We start from the raw sequence: 18507 nt of genomic DNA, 5'->3' as shown, positions 1-18507 counted from the left end.
AACATAAAAAAAATAAATAAATAACATAAGCAAAATAGTCAACAAAATGTTATTCGCTCACTCATTATTTTATTACAGATACACAAACATCCTTGCTGATTACAACATACTTTTATGACTTAATTATGTGATTTAATTACATAAGCATGAACACAATGATTGATATCATCCTATCTTCACAATATTTAAAAAGACATTGTACTATAAAAGTTTTAAACCACTTCTGGTTAAAACCACTTTTTTACTGCACTTAGGGGAAAATATACCTTTTTTTTTTTTTACAATCTTTAGTAAGTAAAAAGACATCTTGCTTAATATAATCCAAAATACAAAGAAGGAATGTCTGGTTAGTAAGCATAACATGGATAACAGAAGGAGAACTTAAAATTTACAACAACACTCTCAACTAGATAGCCTAATTATAATATAGATTTTTATTTTAAACTAAAAAGAAAATGAGCAAGAACACCAGGAGAACTTACTATTGATTAGTAATTTGCACAAATAGCACAGTGAAAGTTAACATTTACTTGCTGTGTTCCTTTCCATGAAAGTACACAGCAGTTAATGAAACAGCTCAAATTAAAGGCACTAAATTCAACAATGATCTTCATTATTAAACTGCGTAACAATCTGCTAAAACAATGGAGATTTCCAATCAGAACTACTTCAGTTTTCAAGTGCAGCTACTGCCTATTCTGGAAAGCTCTGGTGTTTTTGTGAAAGCACTGTTTCTGTTTACCAAGATCCACATTAGCTTCAGCAGGACTGCAGCTAATCTTGCCGAGTCCAACAGAATCGTAAGTACAATCAATCAAAGCATAGCCATTTCCTTTAAAATGCAGATTGTTATGCTCCCGTTTTAAGTAATGCGAGACTTGCAATAGATTTTACACAATCTATTGCAATTTTTTCTTTCTGCACTCTATAACAACTTGCATATCCTCTGTCTTACTCTCGCACACGTACATGTACGTACACTTGACGCGGGAAATGTGACATTGTTAGCCTATGTCTAGCATTCAGCTGTGTTTGGTGGCTGTTCTGGCTGTCGTTGTTGCACCATTTCCAACCACATCACATTCATTTTCTGTTAATAAGGTTGAAAACCACACAATCAATTTCTTCAGCAGTGATTTTTACGGCTTAATCTTGCTGTGAAGGGAGTTGATGACTGTCATCTGCCGAGACAGCAATCTTGTAACATATTCAAATCTTTTGAGATGTACAAATAATTTCATGTCATAAGCAGCACAGTTTATTGTACACAGAAAAAAAAAAAAACCTGAGAGAGGATTTGTAATGAAATGCTTGGTAAATTCTGCTTTGAATGAACACTAAAGTAGGTTCACGTTCAAAGAAGTTGTGTCCTTCACATACTAGCACCAAAAACATCCACTTAAGTTTTCAAGGCATTACGGCTCAGTAAAGTATAATTCTCATAGGATTATATGATGTCATGATTATAAAATATATTCAAAGACCCATACATTGCAATAAGCAACATGTTTTAACCACAAATAAGCAAGACGAAAACAAAAGTTGTCAAAGAGGAAAGTAATGAGGAAACCATGTCGTGAGTGTACTTCCAGGCTGCCGCACTGAACATGAGTTTTGCTTCCCAGTTTCCAGAATGAATGCGGGGAAGGTGTGGCTAAGATAAATGTCCAAAAGATGAAGGATAGCTGCAGATTCACTGTTTCTAGTCGACTTCCCACCTGAGATGTTGAGAAAGGGAAATGTGCTTGAGTCTTGTCTGTCAGCTTTAAAAGAAAAATAAAAGAAATATTACATTGAAAAGAGTGACAACGGTAGCTTTCTGTTCAACAAAGATTCTCTGACAATCTAACTTAAAATAACAATAAAAATAAAAATAAATAAAACATGAGGTCTAACAGCTTAATGTAATGTAAAATCTACCCTGCTGTGTTCTTCATTGCTGTTTCACAGTATCACTTGTGATAGCCACAATGGTTGTGTTCTGAATGGTGAACTCGCACTGAGTTTTTTTGTTTTTTTTAAATCAGAACAACTGAACCCAATTTTTGAAGACATTTGAGCTGTGATTTAAATCAAATGTATTTACAAATCCCTAGCTGCGAAAGCAACCAAGCACAGGAAGAACAACTTAGGTATTTTGAATTTAGCCTGTCGTAAAGGGCCTCACATCTTGGCCTTCAGCGGGACGATGTGGAGCGAGTGTAGGAATGTGTTTAAAGTGCTCAGATATTCCTGCGGATGTCGGCGTAGATGACCAGCGTGTGTTGAAACTTCCCACTTCTTGGCCGTTACGTCCATCCCAAGATTCTGCCAGTATTCCACCAATTTCTCCACACTCGGTGCGTCGCTCAGCGGGTCGTTTTCACAGAAGAAGATCAGCGCCGGGGCTTTGACTGGAGTGTTATAAAACGTATCGATGCTTGCGTTGAAGTAGTCCACTGTCTGGTGTTTAAAAATGCGGAAGTACAGCATGCTGGATTGCACTATTAGACTCTCCCAACGAGGATACAAAGTTTTGCCAAGACCTAGACATGGAGAACAGCACATTTCATTCAGCTGGAACAGAGACGGAAGATTTAAAATGGAATGTGCCGTATTAGTGTGTTAAGTCAATTGGATACCGACTAACCTGTGGCCATGTGCTCCACTGAGCCCACCACCAAGCTGTCATAGACTTGGCCTTTGATCCTGTTTATCACTGCTTGGTATAGCTGTTTATCCTGGGAGATATGGACCAGCAGCTGAGCGAACGTGTAGCCGCCAATGGAGAAGGCATGAATGAGGAGGGGCCGGGTCACCAAGGGTTCACTCTGAAGCAACTCCAGCAATGTTTTTCCACGCTCCAGTCCCCAGCGAGGCCACAGGAAGTCTTTCACCTTGTTTCAAGAAAATAAAAAAAATAAAAATAAAATAAAAAAAGAGTTCATAATGGAAATACCAGTTTATATATCCACTGAATGTTTTCAGGTTGAGAAAATTGTAAAGCTACATCTCAAAACTATACCTCCAAATGTTAGAAAAAGTAAATAAGTAACGGTGTACATTATTATTTATGGTTTAGTACCACCAATGCAAATTCCTAAGTTTTCTCACAATATACAGTGCCTTGCAAAAATATGAATACCACATTGAACTCTTTCACATTGCAACCAAAAATTTCGATACTTTTTAAAAATGTGATTTGCTCATTTTTGCATATACTATCACATATTTAAACCATTTTACCATATATTTAGTTGTATGTCGAGGGCTGTCCCTAAACCTCTTTCATTTAGGAATTTTGCAGTCTGAATCTGGTTTTGCTCTAGGATTCCCTTGTAAGATCCTTTTTTATTTTTTCCTCCAAATTAACCCTGACCAGCTTGCCTGCACAGTTGAAGACATGCATCCTCACAGCATGCTTTATGGTGAGAATGGTGTCTTCAGGTGTCTTCAGCTTTTTTTTGGTCTTGTCTAACCATACCACCTTCTTCTACACATTTGCTGTGTCCTTTACATTTCCTTGTGACATACAGCAGAGCAGACATGTTGTGATTATCTTTCAAGTAATTCATCAACTTTGCTATTCTTTCTTTGAGACCTTGTCTGCTTAGTTTACGACTAATAGTTTTCCAGTCAACAAATTCTCCCATCTGAGCTGTGGATCTCTGCAGAATCTCCAGAGTTACCATTGACTACTTAGCTGCTTCTCAGATTAGCGCTCCCTTTGCCTGTCCAGTTAGCTTACGTGAACGGCCATATTGTAGTAGATCTGCAATTTTGCCATATTCTCTAGCTAAGATGCATACTGATCAGAGTTGCAGTCGACACAGTACCAATGTTTGCCATACTGCAATCGAAAAAGGAGAGCTAGAGAGAGATATTTGGTTACATATCATATTTCAAATGCCACACATTCCCACAATGCATGCCAATACTATATCTGGAAAGTTTCCAACTGCCCTTGATGCCCTCCACATGTATATTTGGTGGCTGATATGCAATGGCTCAATGGTGGAGATGATATAACAACAGAAAAACAATTATTACTCACTCTGTTTTAAATATGACTACAATTAATGCATGGCAGGTGCTGTAGGTGAAATATTCTATTCACTGACCCATTTACATACAATATAAAATAATGAAAATAATGCCTTACACAAGCACAATCTTCTCCACCATCGAGAGAAGAGCTGTGTCTATTCACCACAGACACAGCTCAAAACAAAGACCACTCGGATTTCTCCACCTAACCAGTCCTGCAGGATTTTCTTTACATGGATTGGTGCTTCAGAAGAACAGTGTACAATGTTAACTGTAAAATTATGACACATCTACAAACAAAAAGACTAAATAAACAGCAGCCTTTAACCACAAATTACTTCGAAGTGCCATTAAAAGCAACTCTAAGCCCTGATTCACCCTCAGGTTTGTGTTAAAGTTCTATAAACAATCACTTCCACAAAATAACCTTTGATCACCCGTGTCTTTTCCCCTATATTGAAGGTTTGCACAAAAGGTCATGTTGTCCTTATGGAGTGTAGGTGATAAAAACAAGAGACTCTATGTTATGGTGTTGCTCAACTCAAACAACTAACACCCAACTCTTTATCTTGTTTCTACAAACATGGGCCTTTCTGAAAGAAGCGGTGTGTCCGATGCTATTTTCTTTGAGTCATTTTGGCAGGAAAACAGAGTTTGCTCTACCAACACAGAAGCTGCACCTTATTAGTAACTTTTACAAATATTTTACAAATAGCACTCACTCGAAGGCCAGCCCTAAGCCTAAATACATCTATTCACCTTAAACTATGCTCGATTCAGATAAGGAGCAGTTAACCATGTTAGGTAAACCTAAGCATTGTTTTTATCATTTTATTTGACTGTTTTATCTAAATGTGTTCAGTTACCTAACTGGCTCTGACCAGTTATTCTTTAAGGTTCTTTCTTTATCTATAACGTAATTTCCTACTCAAGGGGTCCATCTGTTTTGTTATCTCAGCACTGTTCTACTGAAGAAGGTCATCAGAACAAAAGCCAATTTCCAAGCAGAGTTGAGCAGAGCTCACCAATCTTTGATCCCGAGCGGGTTAGAGGTTGTGGATCTCTCCCTTTGCAAAGGAAGGAATAAAAACCTCATTGGTCTTGTGTCTGGTTCTTTACAGGTCTTGAACTAATTTTAAAACCCCCAACAAACCAGTTAACAGTCATGATAAAAACAAAGTACAACTTCTTTTACTTCTAGGGCTTTGTGTGTCAAGCAATGGCTAAATTACTTGAGGTTTACCAGTTTTCAACATTATTTAAATTTAACTTCAAATGTCCAGCAGCATAAAACAGACCACACTGTCATTACTTCACCAATATTAATTCATGAACCACACTGTAGTAGTTATTTTCTCAGTCTTTGACTTCTTTGAGGAGGAACCCTGACCCACTTTTCTTCTCTCTAATGAGGTCAAACTGCATCATTTCAGTATAGGCTCACGGTCTGGACTTTGAGCCTTTGCAGCAGCTTCATTCTCTTTATTATTCTGCCATTGTTTTTGGAGCTTTTCTGCTCTGTTTGGGTACATTGTCCTGCCCAATCTGGACCAAGCTTTAATTTTTTTGACTAATGGCTTCACGGCAGTATGATACACAGGTGCTGAGACATATATTTGTGATAAGATATAAAACTCTTCTCAATCTCACTTTCTGTAGAATGACAGACTTCAAAATGATCCATCACATGTATATATTGCCTTATAAACACTTCCAAACTGACAGACATCGAAATTACTTATCCAAGATTAATGCCTTTTTTTATTGCCATTACGTCAAGACCAGAAAACTAAACTCCTGATTTTGCAGCAAAGATAAAATGCACTACAGATCAAAGAAACATATCCAATCAGTGTTTCTTGATCTAAACAAGTAACCCCAGATTTTTATTGTTATACCTCGATATGCATAATTCCATAATGAAAAGAGTGCACTCCCTTTATACCAATGTCATAACTGGCATTAGATTTGTGAACTTAGTCCGTTCTTATTTTGTCTTACCTCACTCTCCACCACAAGCACATCAAAACCTGTCCGAAAATAGATTTCACAGTATTTGGTCACAGCTTGGGATCGTGATCCGAGCCACGGCAGCATCAGCATGAGGGGTTTGGGGTGCTGAGGGGTCTGACTCTGGACCGTTGCGCCTGGAGAGGTTAATTCATTCAGGTACAAGGTGACGTTCTTACAGAGGCGATGGGCAGTGATGCCTCCGCTCAGACTTGTCCTGGCTATCATAATCCTAGCTCCAGCTCGACCGCGTCGGCGTCGACAGAAACGACAGCAAATCCCCCTGCAGGGAAAACCGGAAAAAGAAAGAGATGTACTGTACATGTTCCGTGAAAATGGAATAGGCTATAACATGCACGCTAAAGTTCTCGTGCAATTAACTTCTATTTGATTTAAACATTTAGTAAACAACCAAACAATCCACAAACTTAGAAGAATAATTACATGTTTGGTCTCCTGCTCGAAACTCGTATGAAAACCCTTCCCTGTTTTTTTTTTTTTTTTTTTTTTGTTGTTGTTTTGTTTTGTTGCCTGGGTAACTAACCTGTTCAATTTGGTCCAAAAGATGCTTTAATTGTGGAGGAGCTATTTTCCGCTACTAGCGGTGCAAAACTAATTGAAACAGTCTAACATTTGGTTTAAATTGTCAGACTTCTGCTGTTAACTCCCCCTCTCTCTGCCACTGGGTGGCTTCTTATTCTGCTGTTGGTAACCAGCTCATGGGTGCATTTAGCGCCACCTATAACTTCCAGGGAAAGACAACGATATCTGTGTGGGTTATGGATGTCATCAAATGAGTTATTTGTCTGAAGCAGAGGTCTGCAACCCTTACAATATACAAAAGAGGCATTTTTCTCACAGTCCAACTATAGAATATTTGATTAGAACCGCAAATGCTGCATGTTCTTAAATAAAAAGAGAGATAATTTAGATGAATATTACTATACTATTTGCTGTCATTTTTAAAGAACCACCTTATTAAAATGAAGAACATCAACTTTTTGCAAAAAGAAGAAGGACACATTTTCTTCTATCAGATGTTTATATTTGCGGGGCATTAAAAACAATTTCCGACCTAATGACAGAAACAAAAATATTTAAAATAACATTAATGTTGCAGAGGTTTTTGTAATCTTTCCATAAAAAAATACAAAAATCTCCATTTTGTATTATATCCAGGTCTAAATATATTAGTTGGTACTTTATAGTTTTAGGCTAAAGTTATTATGAGCCATTTTGGAAGGTCCAAAGAGCCACTTAGGGAGTCCAGAGTCACAGGTTGCAGACATCTGGTCCGAAGGCTAGAAAAAGGTTGTGGTTCTTAAAGCAATGTGATCATAAAGTGTCAAAAGAAAAAGTGGAAAGTTTCTGTTATTCAGAGCATTCATGCACCTTTCATTTTCTTGTCCAGCTTTATCTGTGTGGCTTGTCGTGCTCCTATACGGGACCCAATTCCTGTTGACATTATTCTGTTCAGGAGGATTTGTCCAAACAGATCCAAGTTACTCTACATATCCACATAGTAAGTGTGAAGCGGCAATAATGTGCCCATGTCCCTTACTGAGCTCATATGTTTGGGCTGTCATTGTTCCTCCCCAGCCTTTTAGTTACGGCTGACTAGATGCTTTCCTGTGTCCTCATCAGACATGGAGTTAATCTCACCCTGGGCTGGGGTGGAAGTTCCTCTCTGACTCAGTGTTTCATCTGATTTAGCTTCACTCCCAAGTGTTACCTATGTGAATGTAAATCACATTTTCATGGGCAAAAGTTATGAGCAAACAGGGTATCCGTAAGAGTTCATGCTTCCAAAGCCTGGATAACTTTTGGGATACTGAACAGAAACATACGTGTGTGTTAAATAATTTCCTATTTGTTTTGGAATGCTATTTTGATTTCTTTTTGGACATTTTTTTTTTCTTTAGACAATAAGAGTTTGTGCGTATTTGGCAGTGTAGGATGAGACGTGATTGCCCGTGTAGAATATATGAAGAGACATTTTTGAAATTCTTTATTCAGTCAGACAGATAAAAACAGATGTAATAATTGTCTGAACTTCATAGTCACTGTTTCCAGATGCTTCCTAAGGTATGTGGATCATAGTCTATTTTAGAAGTATCCCTGGGATTAAATTAGGTCACGAGGTTTCTGGATTCTCCCCACTGAGAAAAAAAACAGCTCACATGGACAAACCGGATGGCATTACGCATACTAGGACAGTACAATCAAAACTAAAACAGACTTTTGCCTCATTTTCACTGGCTAATTTGTTTAAGCATAAAGAAAACATTATTAGATTTGTATTTAACACAACAATTGACTGCATTATAGCTTTAATATATTTGGGTAAGAGCTCCCTTCTTCCCAAATAGTATTTAATTGTAAAATGTCCAAGTACTTTATGTCTATTTTTCACCAGAAAGGAAATCAACTGGTGGTTGACATGATTCTTTTACACACAAACATGTTAAAAAAAAAGAAGAAGAAAAAAAGAAGTGGGATGTTGAGTTGATGTATTTCAGAGACCATAAGAACACTTAGTTGAAAAGTGAAATCTAAAAATATTTTTTAATACAGGTGTTCATGTCTAAAAATTACCAAGTTTGATCCAATGAGCTAACCGAAGTTGACTGTCAAACATTTTTGTTTAGGTTTAATTTGTACAGGATTTATAGTCTAAAAAGTCACATTTTTGATATATTTGCCAGGGCTGACTAAAAAGAAGGAATGGCTTACCTGAAATAGCCATAGAAAATTCTGTGTAATGAAGCACAAAGCAGAGGTGCAACAGTGTGATAAATAAACATACAAATGAATGCTTTTTAAACCTAATTTAATGATCAGTAAAATATGGATGCATTCTTTCTTCATGTGAAAGCTCAAACACAATCCCAAATGAAATGACATTAAATTCATTCAGCATTAATTAAGCAAACTAATTTAACTAGAAGCTAAAATCTGTTGTGAACAAAAACGCTCAATGATAAGATATATTTCATTAAATAATAAATTCCACGAATAGATGTTTTCGGCACATGCGCACAACTGCAGCTTCATGAATTATGAATGCTTGCTTCTGAATCAGATGTATGGATGAATAAATAATTCACGTATGTTTAAAAGCTCCTGTAAGTTATGCTCAACATGTTTTGAATAAGCATATCTCTTAAATAGAGAATACCCCAGGGTTGGCTAAAGAGCATCTTAAGGATCTTATCTCATGCTTGTGGCGTTCCTTTTACACCGACACTCTTTTCTCAGCAGGATTTCAGTGCATGAATCCAAAAAAGGAGACAATGCTCATGTAGATGTTGCTGCAAACGGTCTCGCTGTCAGATCTGTCCAGCGGCAGCATGTGGGAGGGCTGGGGCTGGCCGGAGGAGGTGGGGTCTGTCCCATGAGTCGATTGGCTGATGAAGAGAAGAGAGGCACAGAATAGTGAGTATGAAAAGAGACAGAGTGCAGTGCAGACCAAGACTGCAGACATGAAGCAGCACAGAGCGATGTACATGCTTGAAAAGGCTGCAGCAGAACGGATCACTTATGAGGTAAGAAAGCTAAAATCTGAATGATTTTCAGAAAATAGCACTGCTACATACCAATGTTTAAAGATTTTTTTTACTTTGTAATCTTGCAGTGTTCACAACCCACATGATGCAGTTTAATCTATCTTATTGCAAATACCTTAGTGACATACAGTATGTGAAGAGGCGTCATTTGTCTTTCAATTCTATTCCAGGTTTGTCACAAATTGAATCACTGACATCCTGATGTTTACAGTCCAAACATGTGAACAGACAACAATCAGTGAAGCTTGCAGACCCTCAGCATGGGATCACTGTGGAATATTTATTTTCTTTTCCTTCTTTCATTCTCTCTCTTACTTCACGCCGCTGCTTTCACTGAAGAAAATACCAAAGAAACACGAGAGACTGACTACTACCAAGCGACACGGTTTCTTACACAGCCCACAGAAAAACCTCGCCAGTCAAGTTTGGCACAAGACAGTTTTATGTTTGGACCTGAAAATGTTGACTTCCTGAATCGCCCTTTGAATTGGCCCTTCTCGTCATCTGAGGACTTAGACAGACAAGGTGTAATTGGCGAATACAGTGACATTCAGGAAGGTACTGAGACATCTCCTTTTTATCCTAATGATGAAAGACTCACATCAAAGCCTTCAGACATTCTGAAAAAGGACACCACTCTGGTGGAGGGTGTACAAACATCTGGATCTTTGTTAGGAAAGGCTCTACAAAACCCAACAAAGGAAACATTAAATTTCCTGTCAACTGAGAGAAGCCGAGTGTCCGCAGAGCATCCTCCGCAAATCAGAGAGAACGACCAAACATTGACACCATTGCAAAATGAAATTTCTGACATTCATTTTCCTTTACCTTTTTCTGACTCTCTTCCATTACCCACACCTGATTGGAACTCAACTTCATCACCTTTTATTGGATCGGACAATAACCCAGACTACCAAACCCCATCACCAGCAGCAAACAATGAGGGACGGACTGACGGCATTCCAGTGTCCATACAGAACAATCAAAACGGGACAAATTCTATTGCAGATACTATTTCAACCAGAGAAACAATAAGCACAGAGGGAGCCAGAGGTAAGAATCAAGTCTTTCAGTTCACAGGAAAGTGGTTTATGAGCTCACTCAGGACTCATACTTGACTAGTACAGCTGTAAATTTAACCACATAGCATCTCACAACAGAATCTGTGTCACTGCAGCATTTTTGTTGCAGATGTTTTGCATTCATCAGATGCTTAACATCTTTTGTAACCACTGGGATTTTACTCTCACTACAACTCTAATCTGTTGCTTCTGGTTACCTTCCTTCCTTATTCCTTTCATTGCATTTGAATTCCCTAATGCTTAACTCTTTGGAAACACAGTGATTGCATTCACAAAGTGTGCCACGTTGATCACCCGCAGTTAAAGCTTACCAGATAATATGGTGATCAGAAGCCTCATACCAGTATTTACTGTATGCACTCACAGTCACTTGTCAGGGGAGTTTGTGTTTACATGATTGGGGGAAGTGCACTTTGACAAAACTGGAATAGATGCCTCTTCCGCCATCTGCATGTTTTACTCCACTAATGTTTACCAAATTGCAGATCAGCTAAACCAAATGCAGCTTAGTTATTATTAGTTGGACCATAAGATAGACTATCCATGCAATATTGATATTTGATGAGATTAACACCCACTGTTTGCATTAGTGATTGCTAACTCTGTACTAACACAATAACTTTGTCTTTAATGAAGTTCTCTAAATAGGGCACATTTAATTTTCTAACCAGCTTCACATACTAGCCTTTTATTTCATGAGATTCATATAGAGATTCATATCTCTAATCAATCATTTATAGTTGATTGAGAATACAACCAGGTTCTCATACCAGAGCACATCTTGACCTTGCTTAATAATAACTACATCCCAAAAACAGTAATCAGGTCAATACTGGCTAATAAACAAATCACTGTCAGTTATGTTCACATGAACACCAACACACACAACTTGTTCTTGCTCCCATTTCTGTCTGTGTGACCCACTTAGAGCTTCACAGTTGCAAGCCTGCTCTGTTTTATTATGGATTAACTTCACACATACACTCACTGCTCACTCCTGGTCTCATTTTAAAAGCCAAAGCCTTCGGAATTAAGAGATGATTGCCTGAGTTGCCTGTTTTATAATTTGTATTGACATTATCATTTTGCTGTTATTCAAATAAGTAATCAAAAATAATTTAAAATAGTAGAACATGGTTAAACAGATAGCCAATAAAACGAGGATGTTGTAGGCACAAGCAATGTGTCAGCATCCTAACCTGCTCATAACAGCAATGTTCTTCAAATAATATTCCTGTATTTTAGGTTTTCATGCTCCAACCTGTTAGGTCATAACTGTGTTTCCATTTCTTACTTCTTATTCTTTGCCCAGGAAATAAGATTAGAAAGATCTCATCAAAACAGCTAGCTAAAACAAGTCATTGTGGTTGAATTAAATCAGTTTTCCAACATTCCTTCACAGCCATGTAAAAGTCTCATTCCAGTCATTAGATTTTGGGACTTGTTACTTTTTTATACAGCGTCAGGTTTGTTTTATCCTTTAGCAAATGTAATTATTATTGAGAAACAGCTTTACTCATGTCAACTTTCCCTGATATTAAAATTGGATTGATGATCTGAAACATTTAAATGTGACAAAAATGCAGAACCGAAGAAATCTATATGAAGAGGGCAAGTACTTTTTAGCAACACAACTACTGTTATGAGTCCTATATATGAAAATGGACAACCTGCTCTAAGTATGTTGGCAATTCTTAATTTTAAGTAAAAATAGCGCTTTTTGGGGGTGTTACTGCATTTCATTAACTCTAAGTGAAAATTCATTAATTAAAATGTGAAACACTTGGACTGATCATACGTGATCTGGAAAATCCTACACTGGACAGGGATTAATTTATTATTATTATTATTATTATTATTATTATTATTATTATTATTATTATTATTATTATTATTATTATTATAAAAAAACGTTTTTATACACAACAACAGTTAACATTTATATTGTTTTTTGGCATTTACCTCACTTAAATAATTTAAAGAATTTCTTTAAAACAACCAAACAAATTTCAGAAATATTGCTAAAATTGCATTCTGTACTCCTGACTCGAATGTAATTTATTGTCTAATCTCATGAGCTGTTCTAAAAATGTAGTAAGTGCACAATATTTTCCTGTGTCACAATGTCTTCTCTTTACAGATGATCCCAGGAAAGACAGCCTTAATGTCCCAAAGGCCACTGGCACACTGTTGGGTGACGTGGATATACCCACCACGCCCTGTAAAACATCAGATCAGTCCTGGACTCCCACCTATCCAGAGGATTTTACACCAAGTGAGCCATTGCTCCCCTCTCTGGCTCTCAGTCCTGCCCTTCTGGTCCCTCTGTATTCAGACTGGAACTCTGCCTTTGCAACATGGGGCTTTGCATGGGAAGCACATATCTACGGTCTGGGATCTGTCTTTGCTTTAATTTGCCTAATCTCTGTGGTTTGCCTGTTAGGCTTGCCTCTACGGTGCCCCCCTGGAATTGGATTTTTTCTAATGCTACACTTCTTCATTCTGGCATTTGCAGGCATCCAAGGCTTCAGTTTGCTGTATGACGCTTATAATTCTCAAGACCGTCTTCCTCCTCTGGTCACTCAATTGCTCTCAGTATTACCAATGCCCTGTTTGATATCAGCCTTCTCCTTGGCCTTCTTCATCCTGTCCTTGCACTCACGCAGCTATCTTTCACTACCAATTGCCATTTCTACCTCATTTTCAGCCTTGCCGAAGCCTTGTCTTTTACTGTGTATGTGCCTGTTGCAGTTTATGATCTCTCTCGGATGTGTTGGACTCCTCCAATTATTTCACAGTCTCCCCACTGTGGTCATTTTATTCCCTCAGGGTTTGTTTGTCTTAATAGCCATCTTTCTTTCATTCTCCTACCTCATCTTTTACTGCTTGAAACAACTAAACACAAAACACATTTACAGGCTGAGTGAAAATGGAGAGACTGGCGGATCACCAGAAATGGTACGCCCTGTAATTTGCCCTTTTTCCAAGGTAGAAGACTGGGACAGAGCAGCAGGAGCTGGAATAGGAAGTTCATTATGCTTGTTAGGATGTGGTGGTTTGCAGCTCTATGGGATCTTGCATGCTCTTGGTTTGGGTGGAATTGATGGCTTTGGGTTCCAGCCGTGGCCTTGGTGGGGCTACCAGATTGGCCACAGGTTCTGTGAGATTGGAGTGTGTCTGGGATTGTGCATTATTGGCACACATCCTCTGTTCTGCAACAACAACCCCTCTTTGAAAACCATAAGTAGCAGCAGACCAGGTTCCTGGTCCCGTCTATCCTGCAACTCCCCTTTGCGAGGACACAGTAGGCCCTCACAGGAAGAAGTGAGTTCTCCAGCTCTCTCCACTCATGAGTCCTGGTCCCAGGTTAAGCAGGAAAGGCTGATGATCTGCAATGTTGATGCCAAGAAGCAGTCAGAAGCTCTTCCTCTTTGCTCAATGGTTGACAATCCTGAAAATGAAGTAGACTGTGCAAACAAGCACAGCCCAAGCAAGAGTTCTCTGCCTTTACACACACCTCAAAAACCACCCAGCAAACCTAAGAATGCAGACGAGCTCCAGCTATCATCACTTGATAGCGTAGGTACAGATAGTGACTCCACTGGGGATCTCCGGCCCCCATCTCCCATAGACTTGTCCCGCAGCATCGACCAGGCTCTCTTTAGTGAGTCCTTATTTTCTCACAGCATTTTTAGTCCACAAAGACTATTCCATACTTCCTCAAGTTTTTCATTGAGCTCTCCTGCACAAGAACCGTTAAACCAAGGGCCCAAAAGTGTTGTTGATACTCTATACCGGGCCTCATCTTGTGGAGACGTGGATCAAGAGAATGCCATATCCAGTTCCAGAGCTTCTCAACCACATGGGAGTTTGATGTCTCACAGGAAAGCACATGTGCCAACGGGTCAGATAGACTGGAAAGGGAGCATTACCGGCTCAACCCAAGGTTTGTGCAACTATCCAAAACAAACTGGAAAGTTGCGTTCAAATTCCTGGACAAACAGGGGGCAAAATATTGCCCAAAGCAACTTTCCAAGGGCAATACCTTCTCTATCCTATCACAGGAAATACAGAACCCTGAGCTTGGCGTCCCAGGACAGTCAAGGGTCCGGCCGGTTACCAGTGGCTAAGCATCTAAGTGAAAGCAAACAGCTTGAATGGGATATGGCCGTACAAGCAGAGTTTGTTAATGTGTGCAAACAAATTGACGCCCTGAGTATGTGCAGTGACACTATTGAATTGTAAATACAGTTCAGGCAAGTTAAGAATTCAGACTGAGAGTCTAAATAATAAATAGACTATAATCTATAATATAGGTAGAATTTATGTTATTAATTTAACATTGCCTAATAATTATCTGTAAATATTGTATACCTTTCAAAAATGTTTTTTTTTTTTTTACACTCTTATTCTTATGCAATTTAGAGATGAGACGACTGCATCAAATGTTTGCAAGCAGAATATCTGCTCTATGTTTTTTGTTCAGAACATTAGTTTGGAATAAACTGACAAAGGTTTGTTACAATAAAGACTTCAAGCTCAAGTTTATGTTTATCATGTGAACTTCCTGTTAAATGGACGAAAATGGTGTTCTATCTGCAGTACAGATCAGCTAAGCTTTTTGTAGTTTGGGTGGGGTATTCTTATAACAACTTGGATGAATTTGTGCAAATACTTAATTATATTTGTTGTCGAACCCTGATCAAAGAGACTGTGAAAAACAAAAATGTATTCAGTGACCATAGTCCAGCAAATGGTGTGAAGTTAAAGATCCTTGTTCCACATCTCCATTTGCCATTTTTTGCAGTTTAATTTAAACTTCAAGTAAAGAAAAAGATACAACGGTTACCCAGTAACTTCAAAAAGCTTCCACTGAGGGAATTTCAGGAACTTTAGTATGTTCATTATGTTCTGCCCTTTAATAAGTTAATTTAAAAAAATATTAATAGCAAAAATAAACACTGATTTTTTTAATATAAAGTGTGAAACTACAAATTTTAAACAGTGCAAGTCATGTAGATCTTACTTTACTACAAGAAATGTTAATGTTTTCATAATTAACTCACCAAACCATAGCTGGGAAAATAAGACAAATTATTTATAGTTAGCAAATGAAATGTATATATATTTTATGTCAGCAAGATAAACATTTGCATAGCAAGAATATGTTGTTTAAATGTCAACCCTGAAACAACAATGGGAAATGAAATAAAGGCTGGAAAAATGATCTTCTTTGGAATCTCTGACTCTCTTCACCAAATGGAGTTAAAATAAGTTTTAGCAACAACGACTGTTATAGCCATTCAGTAGAACTGGAATTTTTATTTCTCTTCCACAACACAAAATCAAGCTAAATATAACATTTATAATTCCTTTTACTGTCTCAACATTTGTCTCTCTTCAAAGTTTAGTGTTGGGTGGAAAATGAAGAACCAGAAACTTGACGAAACATCTTAAAGACTGATACTTGTATGTTTATGAGATTAAAACATGCTAAATGTTCTACACATTTCAATGTCAACAATTTTTCAATGGAAAAAAAATCTGACTTCTGTGTCTTCAGACTATTTCGTGTGAAAGACCCAGTGACCACATTGGTAATCAATTGATTACCAATAGCAAATAGGATGCAAAAACCTCCATAAACAGAAATTATAGTTCTGTTGTTGAATAAATTTGCATTAATCAGATCCTTATTTACATGGGTTAGAAATTTGTTTTCCAATTACTTGTTCCATTGAGTCTAAGTTGCACACATTCATCAATGAAATTAAGCCTTGTAAATCTGATCTATAGCTTTACCGTGGAGGAAAATAACATTTTTAAGTATTTCCTTTCTATAAATGCCTGAATTAATTTCATTTTGAACTAATTGAGACACTGTCATTCTGCTAATTATTGTATTAACAATTTAACACATAATGTTCATAGTGTACATTTTATTATTCCTCTCATAAATTCAGTATTTCCATTTTAGTACAAAGAACGAAGTAAGGTAAACATAGGAAGAGGCATTGCAGAGGTACTTTTTAAAATTTATATTTATGTTTAACATTGTGTTTCTAGTCTATATTATTATACATTCATTAGTCTGCAAACATACAGATCAGATGTACATTATAATGTATTCTTGACTATCTGTGAGAAGTAAGAATTAAATATTTTCTTCTTTATATACCAAAATACACATAAAAACTTTACAACAGTGTCACAATGTTGACTTCAAAATACTTTTTTTTTTTTTTCTTTTTGCTCTGACAGTGCTAATTACAACTTGGATAATTTTGTTTTATTTTATGTAGACGAGAACAAGAATGATGTTGCCAAATTCTTAGGAGGAACAGCTAAATAAACTCAACTGGATGCAACATTGCACACACCTCAGACAGGTAACAGGTTCCTGGAATTGTATATGGTAACAAAGATAATAATTACCAAATTGAACAAAAGCTAAATAAAATGCATACTAATGCAAAAAACTTTGTAATAATTCAAAATAAGTAAAGTAATAAAAATTGAACAGGTGAAATTGTATTTAAAAAATCTGTAGTGTTTCAATGAAAAGTGTAGTCAGTAGGTACTTTTTTAATGGTTGACCTGAACAGACAAAATACCAAGCATTGTCATGCTAATAATAAACACTTTTGTAGAAGATAGACTTTGGTCAACAATGTAAGGTAGATGCAAATCGAGGTGCATATTTGAACTTTATGAAATAAAATGCTTTGGTATTTTTCTACAAAAAATATACACAGATCTCTATCAGATTAAATTCAAATGAGAAGAGCCTCTTGCATTTCAAATTCAAAAGGTGCCTATTGATTAAAATATGTCTTCTTTACAACTTTCCCCGCCCTATAGCATTGCAAAAACATGAAAAAAAAATGAAGAGTTCATAGGATGAGCCATGTGTCCAGTAGTTTGACCTTTTTGTCATCTATGATCTTGCTGTTTATCCCGATTTAACTCAAAGAGAGATATTTGAAAATATACTCTATCATCTTGGTGTCAACTCTCTATTCACATGAGTCCATTGCATCGGCTCATTGCAGCTGGGGTCGGGACATTCGGTCCTGATCGCATACCTCCTCGTCCTCCTGCCTCATTGAAGCCACTTCTTGTAACTACAATTGGAATAAAAAAATAAAAAATAATAAAAAAAAACATGATCATAAATTTTATTAGTAAAATAGCTACGTTCAGCACACATGAGTTAAGGATGGATGAGGATGTTGGTATGCAAGTACTTACATGGCAAAAAAGAATATCTAACATGATACCAAGAAGGCAAAAAGAAGAAGAAAAAAGATAGTTTTGATGTTGCAACAACTTAATTTCATTCCAGCTCAGACAAAAGCTAATTAAAGAAGCAAAAAATTAATAGCTGGTGAAAGTCAATACTGAATCATAAGTCCCACACAGATGATTTGGCAATATAATCACACTCTTACAAATTCTAAAGCACAATAAGAGAGATATAAAGCCAAGTGAAATGCTTACGAGTGGAGGCCATGAACTCCGCCCTCCATCTGAGCAGACATGGTTCTCTTCTCAAACTTCAACTCTCCTGAATACATCATCGACCTGCTACCCAACACACATAGTGAGAACTTGCTAAAGATTTCACACCACAAATAGTTCAAATAAATTAATTCATAAAGCATTCGTATTGACCTTAAAATGGACAAACTTCTGGCCCCAATGTCCTGGCAGCCATGTTGTATCCCAGCAATGAGGTAAGGAACAAACTTTTGCACAGAACCTTTATCTTGAACTGATCCTGAGACCCCTTGAGCTACTTTCACCTTATCTCCCTCACTGGG

At 37.3% G+C, this 18507-nt stretch overlaps 3 protein-coding genes across 4 annotated transcripts in view; 1 reads left to right on the top strand and 2 right to left on the bottom strand.

Moving 5' to 3' along the window:
* Window positions 1–243: 243 nt before the first annotated feature.
* On the bottom strand, window positions 244–6695 carry LOC106958010 (uncharacterized). 2 transcript variants are annotated; one of them, XM_015049657.1, is made up of 5 exons: window positions 6581–6695; window positions 6028–6319; window positions 3564–3656; window positions 2630–2876; window positions 244–2525 (listed from the first exon to the last, which is right to left on the bottom strand). In XM_015049657.1, exons 2-5 carry the CDS (start codon window positions 6262–6264, stop codon window positions 2164–2166), a joined length of 939 nt encoding a protein of 312 aa, XP_014905143.1. In that variant the 5' UTR covers window positions 6265–6319; window positions 6581–6695; the 3' UTR covers window positions 244–2163. The 2 variants fall into 2 exon arrangements, with proteins under 2 accessions (XP_014905143.1, XP_014905144.1); XM_015049658.1 differs by lacking the exon at window positions 3564–3656 and having other exon boundaries at window positions 6581–6692.
* Window positions 6696–9474: 2779 nt separating this feature from the next.
* On the top strand, window positions 9475–15908 carry LOC106958007 (proline-rich transmembrane protein 4). The gene is made up of 3 exons (XM_015049653.1): window positions 9475–9581; window positions 9773–10655; window positions 12825–15908. Exons 2-3 carry the CDS (start codon window positions 9863–9865, stop codon window positions 14927–14929), a joined length of 2898 nt encoding a protein of 965 aa, XP_014905139.1. The 5' UTR covers window positions 9475–9581; window positions 9773–9862; the 3' UTR covers window positions 14930–15908.
* A 229-nt stretch (window positions 15909–16137) lies between these two features.
* LOC106958009 (inosine-5'-monophosphate dehydrogenase 1a) overlaps window positions 16138–18507 on the bottom strand; it is a 12644-nt gene continuing 10274 nt past the window's right edge. Inside the window, exons 13-16 of the mRNA XM_015049656.1 lie at window positions 18359–18502; window positions 18185–18268; window positions 17936–17952; window positions 16138–17808 (exon numbers count right to left, since the gene is read on the bottom strand). Coding sequence (XP_014905142.1) covers window positions 17705–17808; window positions 17936–17952; window positions 18185–18268; window positions 18359–18502 — 349 coding nt within the window. The 3' untranslated portion in view covers window positions 16138–17704. The remainder of the gene's footprint in view (window positions 17809–17935; window positions 17953–18184; window positions 18269–18358; window positions 18503–18507) is intronic.

Source organism: Poecilia latipinna, unplaced genomic scaffold, assembly GCF_001443285.1.
Source record: "Poecilia latipinna isolate Pla-1442-1.1 unplaced genomic scaffold, P_latipinna-1.0 Scaffold955, whole genome shotgun sequence".
In the NCBI taxonomy this organism is placed as follows: Eukaryota; Metazoa; Chordata; class Actinopteri; order Cyprinodontiformes; family Poeciliidae; genus Poecilia; species Poecilia latipinna.
The sequence above is the reverse complement of the archived record's forward strand: the minus strand, read 5'-3'. Positions and strand labels throughout refer to the sequence as shown.

What these genes read in the sequence shown, in the direction of transcription:
- LOC106958010 (XM_015049657.1), bottom strand. Translation starts at nt 6,264, where the DNA reads ATGATAGCCAGGACAAGTCTGAGCGGAGGCATCACTGCCCATCGCCTC. An exon ending in AAGGTCTCAAAGAAAGAATA is followed by an intron (nt 2,877 to 3,563) that starts GCAAAGTTGATG and finishes TCTTGAAACAAG; the next exon opens with GTGAAAGACTTCCTGTGGCC. An exon ending in AGTGGAGCACATGGCCACAG is followed by an intron (nt 2,526 to 2,629) that starts GTTAGTCGGTAT and finishes CTCCATGTCTAG; the next exon opens with GTCTTGGCAAAACTTTGTAT.
- LOC106958007 (XM_015049653.1), top strand. Translation starts at nt 9,863, where the DNA reads ATGGGATCACTGTGGAATATTTATTTTCTTTTCCTTCTTTCATTCTCT. An exon ending in AAGCACAGAGGGAGCCAGAG is followed by an intron (nt 10,656 to 12,824) that starts GTAAGAATCAAG and finishes TTCTCTTTACAG; the next exon opens with ATGATCCCAGGAAAGACAGC.